The sequence below is a fragment of the Pundamilia nyererei genome, unplaced genomic scaffold, assembly GCF_000239375.1.
Source record: "Pundamilia nyererei isolate P.nyererei 1_Seehausen unplaced genomic scaffold, PunNye1.0 scaffold00008, whole genome shotgun sequence".
Classification (NCBI taxonomy): domain Eukaryota; kingdom Metazoa; phylum Chordata; class Actinopteri; order Cichliformes; family Cichlidae; genus Pundamilia; species Pundamilia nyererei.
This window is the reverse complement of record NW_005187409.1, coordinates 1,911,050-1,919,141: the sequence shown is the minus strand read 5'-3', so window position 1 is coordinate 1,919,141 and position 8,092 is coordinate 1,911,050. Positions and strand designations below refer to the sequence as shown.

The window sequence follows — 8,092 nt, the reverse complement described above, 5'->3', positions numbered from 1 at the left end:
AAGCGCAATTATACCGAACTAGACAAATATAGCAAGAGGGTATAATAATTCTGAATCACCTCGAAAGTCAAGAAGATAAAAAAGCTGTTCTTCTTATGGTTGCAGTGCTGGTGCCTCGTAAGGAACTAGGTTGGCCTTCTTTAGCACTTGCAGCCAAGTACAAATTAACCTCCCTAGATCAACAATAAACCTAATTAGAGTTGTGTTCTGCAGCACACATCTCTAAACACAGATCACAGCTTGTTGAGAGATGAATCTCCATCTGTCTGGCTGCACACTGGGAGGAGAAGAGGCTCAGAGAAGATCAGTCCCAAGACACGTCGAGAGAAGCGTCGCGCATTTCTGTGTGCGAGTGCACACGAGGAGCGGGAGAGAGCTCCTTGTGACCCGAGGTATACTCACAGATGTCAGCCCTTATTTTATGATGTCGTGCTGCAGCTGGGATGTGGGACATGGCACATGCAGGGAGAACACGCCATTACATGTGAGCAGACTTGGTGGTGGTGGTCGGTAAAGCAAACGGTCAGGACAGGAGCAGCCCTGCCCTGCAATTCGACGCTCGCTAGTGAGACTCGTACAGACTGACACAAACTGATCGCACAGGAACACATCATGGAGAGTTCATTTTTTCCATAAATTGCTGCTCTAAAAAAAAAAAAAAGACTCTTATTAACTTTAAAGTCAAACTGCCTAACACAGATTTAAACTGCAAATTTTGTTTTGACTGCCTATAAAAGAGAAATTCCAGAGAAAATGTTTCCCCGGCTTACAAATTAAAATTCTTTAGTATCAAATAATAAACAAATGATTGGTTTGCTACCCTGATTTTCCCCGTTGTTTAACATAGGTGGAGATAAGCTGAAGTCACAGTAGAGAGAAACGTCTGCAAAATGATTAAAATGAGAAGAATTCTTTGAAATGTGTTTTCAGACGCTAGTAATTTCCCTAAGCTGCCATTAGACATGACAGCATTATCACTTTGCCTTTGACACTGTGCAAGATAAAGCAGCGAGGACACCGAGGTCCAAATATGTTGCTTTTATAGGTAGGAGCTGTCTCATTTATCATGTACTAAAACCTGGAGCTCTCTGTAAGCTCTGTCCATAAGTCAGAGGAGCAGGTATCTTCTGCCGTGCTATAAAATGAACCGAAGATGTAATTTTAGACCCACACAAGACAAAAGGTGAAGACTTGATCAAGAAATACTTGTGACGTGTGAATAGAAAAAAACTACTGGCAAAAGAAGAAGAGACAAAGACGCGCACAGAAATGTGTTTATATAACAAAGTGGTTATTATTTAGTATCATATTCCATTACATAGTTTATGGAAGGACAGTGTGCATAACCATTTTGCTTCTTCATGTTTCTAAGGATACAAATAAACTTAAAATGTTACAAATATAAATGTTTCTTATGACAATAAAACATACTCGGTGACAACAAGAAAGGTAGGCAGGGATATGGCAGCTTACACACCATGGTTGGACAGGGTTTGTCAACAGTTATGAACATTGTTTGTTGATTCAGCCACAATTGTTCTTCCACAAATCAATAGTAAGCGCTAACAAAGTCGGAAAGAACTGGATATGTGGCAGCTGGGAACTATTTACCAAAGGAAATGCTTTGCAAATAGTTCACTCTGTTAGTGGCAATGTTGTATTTACGAATCTTAAACAAATCTTTCTCCGCCTGAGCAGAATAACTTGTGAGGTAAAGTGCGCAGTCAGTGAGTGTAAGTAACATTTCAAACTTTTCATTTAATCACTTGCCACTGCAGAGAAATGGCACCTTTACCTTTATACCCCTGCCTCGCCATTCTTACCATTACAATGAGAACATCATCAGCTGAGGTTTGTTAGTAACAACCAGTAAGAGGATGGGCCGATATGCTGATTTCTACAATAACACGGCAGACCAATTCGGGTTCATTGTCAATGGACTCTCTACTATTCTTCTAGGAAAAAACACATTATTCTGAATATTCTACGAGATGGTGTGGGGGAGAAACACATGAATCACTCACAGGGACGATGGAAATGTTGTCGTTGTAGAAGCGTCTTGTTTTCACTCATTGTTATCATTCAAAAACACCAAACGTATTCAAGGTGAACACTGATGATCTGGAACTTCTATAATGGCAAACATTGCAGAATCATTACAAAACAGATTTTTAAATGACATCTCTAAAAAGATGCACCAGTGTTTCGATAAGAAATAACACTTGACTATCATAATAACATCAAATTTCCTACTCTGAATGACTTAATTGGATCAAAGTTGAAATAACAATTACAGTTTTAGAAAAGCTTTTGTCTGTACAGTCTTTTTTTATAGTTTAGAGAAAAAAAGCTAAACAAACACTTGGCAAATGTGGAAGAAAGTTGTTTAAAATGAGCAAAAAAAGAATAATTCAGTCAAATTTTGTGTTACTGCTGACCACAAACCACTTGTTGTTTTAGCATACACAGTATCCAATCATAAAGCACTAAATATCACTGTAGTTGGACGACTGATAAAACAATAGCTGTTATTAATTGCTTGAAACTGTGCTGAGGGCAAAGGGCAAGAAAGAAAAATCACTGCAATCTCTGCGCTGTGTGCAACACGTCTTTAAAACTGCCATCAATGCAGAAACCTCATTCTCTCTGCTTTCTCTGTATGACTGCTCAAACCTTATATTCAGAGGAGAATTAAATATGCAGACGTCTCAGAGTATTGTGGGTGCACCTTGAGCCGAGATGATGTGTAAAATTGCATTTTTAGAAGTGCGCAGGCTGGGAGAGGAGGCATCATGAAACAGACACATCATAAGCTGCACTGGCAGATTGTTTAAATGAAAAAAATCTCCATCTATTCAGCCCAGGAGTCGAGCACATGGAATCCTATTTTGCCCGAGTTCCTGTTCCGATTACTGAGCTGGCATGGTGCACACAGACGATTGCCCCACACAGACACACACAGACACACAAAGCCTACAGCTGAGTTCTGTTATTAGTGTGGTAACCTGTCTTAAGGTAAAATGATTGCTCGTGCCCTTAGTGCCGGGGAATCGGAGGGCGTTCGGAGACTCGCTTTCCAAGACAAGGATCATCTTGTCTACTGTGCCCCTCAGTCGATAATTCTGCTCGTGCCCGGTCTCCATGTGGATTCAGCGGTTGTTTTTAGTAGCATCTGCTTACAGTTTAGGGAAGTAAGGGAACAAGGGCCACCCTAGGCATGAATACATGAATAAATAGTTCACGTGAAACTGTGTGACAGTGAGCCCATACAGAGAAACAAGCTCACAGCAAAGTTTCAACTATCACGTACACAAACGCCACACACCAGGTGGCTGTTTGGAGGAGTTTGTCCAGGTAGAAGAATCACACAAATCCCACCTCTTGGTGGTCTTAAAACCCTGTTTGACCTCATACATTCAGTCAGATGAATTTAAATGTTTTGGAACCTACGAGGGTTTTTACATATTTATATAAAATATATATTCTGTTTTTCAGTTAGGTTTGGGAAAAGGTCAACATTTGGGATAAAACGGACCCTTTCACAAAGTTAACCACATGTTAGATTGCAAGCCTCGTTTTTGTTTTGTAGTCATAGAGACGAGTCCTACGTCAGGCACTGGTGACAGCACTGCCTTTCAGTAACTACTGCAACAGGTTGCTTACATAAGCACTTGTTATTTTAACCTGGTTCAAAATTTTCCATAATTTCTTTCTTTCTTTTTCTGGAGATTCCAGTGTTTAAAAACCAAATGAAAGAAAAGTGCAAACCTTTTACTGCTAGTTTACAGATAGATTAATTTTCGGCCTGTGCCTTTATTGTATTTCAAACAGATTAATAATAAAATGATGGTAATGTTGTCGTTTTGTTCCCTTGCTGAACACCTGATCACAGGAAAGGTCAAAAAGTTCATGTTAGCTCCTCCAGGCAGTTAGATGCATTTAAAAATGTGTCAGTCTCTCATGTTAGAAGCAAAAGCGACCTTGGGACAGATCAGCACCCAAAGGCAAAGTTAGATATTACACAACTAAAAATAAAATGCATCTTGTCAAAATGGAGATTACAGTTTCAAAATCCATGAGTCACAAGCTCTGAAATATCGGTACAGACGGGGGCCAGCTCTTGTGGCTTTGTGGTATATGCAATGAGCTGATTTATGGAGACAACTGGCTGTTGTGAAAACTGTCTTGATGTTGGTTGAAGGAGGTAGTAAGAAATTTTAAACAACTACTCCCTCTTTGATAAGAGCTTGGGGAGCTGCTCGAGAAAACATCAGCAGGTTGAAGGCTTGCCAACACGGGTGTTAAATCCCTGTTTTCCATTTAGAGGACAGCTGCCCCGCTGCTTGTTTGCAAAATAAAGGGTGTGTGGTATGTTCACGGGAATGAACGACTCTGCAGTCCTTCTTGGCATTAGTTCTTTCTTCAGTACGCTGCAATGTTCAATACATGTTTCACGTCAAATCTGAGTGTGAAGTATTTTGATTACAGAAGGATTTAAGTGGAAGGCTTAGACTTGCAAGAATGAAAATGGATTTTCAAACAATCAAAACGTTTCATTTCTCTGCAGTAACCTTAAAATGTATTGTTTTTAATATCAAACCAGCTAGAGAGGACAAACATTTAAAGTGATGAACGATTCTTGAATAAATATGCAAAACGTCTGATGAACTGGATGAAAATGATTCTTCAGTTCTGTGTAGTTTCTTTAGGCTTGTTTGTTCTGTACTTGGTGCTGTGTGTATGTGGGATTCCTTGGAGTTTGTGTATGTGCCACAGTAAGGGGTGGTCTGTCCCTCCTTCAGATGTCTTCTAGGTCTCCTCCTCGCAGCCCTCTTTGGCACTTATCTAGCGTCTTATAGTAGGCGCGGGTGATCATCGAGCTTGGTGATTTGCGTTGTGCCGTGAGCGAGATCTTTCCAGGACTGCACGACGGTTGTCTGGTTAAAAAAAACAGGAAGACAAAGAATAAAAATACAAAATGTGAGAATCAGAAGGAACATGAAAGCGCTGGTACATTGATTCATACTAGCACAGGAGCTCAACCAAATCAAAGACAGAGGAGAGACGACGTGAAGAAAATCCAGGCTGATTGAGAGCAGAGCAGCAGGGAAGGAGGGAGGAACAGAAGAAGCTGCTGGAGTGGAGGTGCTTGTCTCTGGTGTCATAGTAACTCTATTCAGCTCCTGATCCAGACTTCCACTCAAGAGCCCCTCAACTATTCTCTCATCAGATGCAGCAAATGCACACTACACAAAGTAAATGCACCACGCACAAAAATAGTATACATATGGCCTTTTTCCATTCAAGCCTGTGTGCTCTCTCCATCGTGACACGTTTCCACCGTGGCCTCCCTGCAGGGGACAGCTGCACTGCAACAAGCTGCTACGGAGGTGATAGCAGAGCCGCCCATGGCCAAACTACGTGGTGTCCTCACTGTCTTTAGTGGCTAAAATGTGCTGGAGATTAGAGAGACGTCCTCTGCTGTTCAACTGTCAATACCTTTGCAACTTTTACCTGAAGTCTAGAGTTTATTTGAAGCTATGCGGTTCATTCACATGTCAACCTTGTATTACTGTGAACTGAATGTTTTCAGCTGCATCGAGTGCACTAAACACTTCCTGCTTGACGAGAAAAGCTTTTGTCTGGTGAACTAGCAAAGGCCCTAATAGAGCACCCAGACAGAAGCATTGTGTTGTAGGTCTTTAGCATTAGAAAGATCCTTTGAGAAATGAAAAGGATCAACCTAAGAGTCCAAACTTCAATGAGAAAAAGACTAACATGAGTCAAAATATGCAGAAAAAATTCAATCGGATATGATTCGCTGCTAGTAACAGAGAATATGCCACTGTAGCACTTGTGGTCAGAAAGCAGGCCAGTCACACTTTGGGTTTTTCTCTTGCCAGTTCTATGACAGAGTCATACAAACACTGCCTCCTATGCTATCCAATGATGGCTGCCCAGAAATGCCCATGGCATCTACTGGGCAGCCAGGTGGCAGGTGGGGCTGAACAGAACCAGGAAGCATAGCCATGGAGTTGACTGCAGGCACACCCACACAGGACTCCCTGGTATTTCCAAGCGTGCCGTCGCCAATGTGCCCATTACTCAGTGCCAGCTGTAGGGTGCCAGGCGTCCCTGGCTGGGCGTTGTTTAATGGCACTTGCACCATCCATCATGTCAGGTAATGAGCTGAGAGTGACTGCGATGCCGACGAACACATACACAAACACGTTCACACGCAAGATCCACACCGACTCCCACATTCACAGCGGAGAACAGCAAGCACTCCTTCAGACTGGATACAAAGCATCATGCAGATGGTGCACAGGAGGAGAGGGGGAGAAAGAGGGAGGGATGAAAGAGACCGAAAGGAAGACAGCTCAAGATGTTTAAGGAAAACAGATAAAGGTCCTGCATTCTCAAATTATTTTAGTACAACATAGATTCATATACAATAGGCCACTGCAAAAGCTACCATGTTCTGGCAGCGCATCCAAACACATCACGACTGCTTATTCATGTACTCGTTTTTTCTGTTCACAAGTTGTGCTTTATTCTGTAAGCATGACTTACACAACCTCCCTCTTTTCAAAATAAGAAGCAGCATTACACAAAAAGGAAAGCAAAAATGGGGACAGTTTAAAAGAAAAAAAAAAAACTAGATCATCCACAATCTATCCCTGCCAATCATTTGCAAGCCCAATTGCTGTAACCTCATTTCTGCACAAGCAGTCCCCTTTAACCCTCATTCTATCAGAAGAACATGAAAAACAGAGCTCGGAGAATACAGACCCACTGTCTCTGATCTGAGGTCATCTTGGGTTACATCTATTACTGTAAATAGGAAATGGGATAGAAAATAGGAATGGGAAAAACAATAGTGAAAGGGATCAAAGGCGGCTGTCTAAAGAAGGCATTATGAATTATTAGATGAGTAAAATGACGAAAGACAAGCTAAAAAAATCTTTTTAAAATTGAATTCGCAGTACAAATATGATTTTCCTTTTAATAGAGCATCATATCCATTTTTTGAGCGATGCCATTCTACACATTGCATTCAGGATACTTACCATCAACCAACTTGGTTTAGACAGTCAACGTTATTAGTTTAAAGTAAGCCACAGTGGTCGAAACAGGATTCCAGCCAGTATACATCAGGCAGACAAATATGGATCTTCAGCCGTCCTCTCTGTTTATAGGACTATTTACAGATAACCACAATATTAAAGTACAGATGCATAGCTAATTATATGAGAACTGTCTACATCACAAGTGCAAACCGTTGGTGGGCATTTGAAGAGTCATTTTGTATCCTGTGCAAACTGAAAAGAATGGAAACCATTAAGGTGGCCACTTGTTGAAACCCTACAGGAAAACTGCCCTAAACTGGAGGCAGCATTTTTGTGGAATAACAAATAACAAGTGCCCTTTTGGGGGTATTTGTGTCTTGCCTGACTGCCTGAATATATTGGAAAGCGTTCGTGAAAGACTTTGCAAAAAAACGAGAAAAACTTCCAGCAAAATGCATCTCCCATCAGACGATTCTTGAATGGAGAGCTACTGGCTTCTCATAAAGACTTTTCTGTTCCTATGTTCAGGTGCATAAAAGCCCATCTTTTCCCACCCCACATCAATCTATCACAACAATTGAACAAACAGCAGCCATTTCTACTGGGAGAGAAACATTACTAGTAGCCTCTACTGAATTGAAAGCTCCAAGCACACATACACACACACACATACAGGAAGAGAGGGAAACAAAGTGAAACTGGGGAAAAGGAGAAGAGATCCACACAAAAGATGCTCTACAACTAGTTTTTTTTCCTTTTGGTGCGCTGATTGCAACTCTTTCTACTTGCATTGGTTTTGATGGCTTCTTTACCTGCTTTTCCCAGAGGCGACATCTTTCCCTGTTACAGTAAGACCGACACAGAGCAGCACAGAAACAGGAGAGAAATTGACAAAAGAAGAGATATTCCATGTTACAACAGGGAGATGTTGGCATACCAGAACTTAATTAAATGCTGGCTGGCACCGTTTCTCAAAATGTTACTAAAAGCACCATGGATGGCAGATGGAGGGGGATGTCACT

At 41.3% G+C, this 8,092-nt stretch overlaps 1 protein-coding gene across 1 annotated transcript in view; it reads right to left on the bottom strand.

Moving 5' to 3' along the window:
- Window positions 1–1,261: 1,261 nt before the first annotated feature.
- diaph2 (diaphanous-related formin 2) overlaps window positions 1,262–8,092 on the bottom strand; it is a 357,023-nt gene continuing 350,192 nt past the window's right edge. The window contains exon 29 of the mRNA XM_013908245.1: window positions 1,262–4,937. Coding sequence (XP_013763699.1) covers window positions 4,873–4,937 — 65 coding nt within the window. The 3' untranslated portion in view covers window positions 1,262–4,872. The remainder of the gene's footprint in view (window positions 4,938–8,092) is intronic.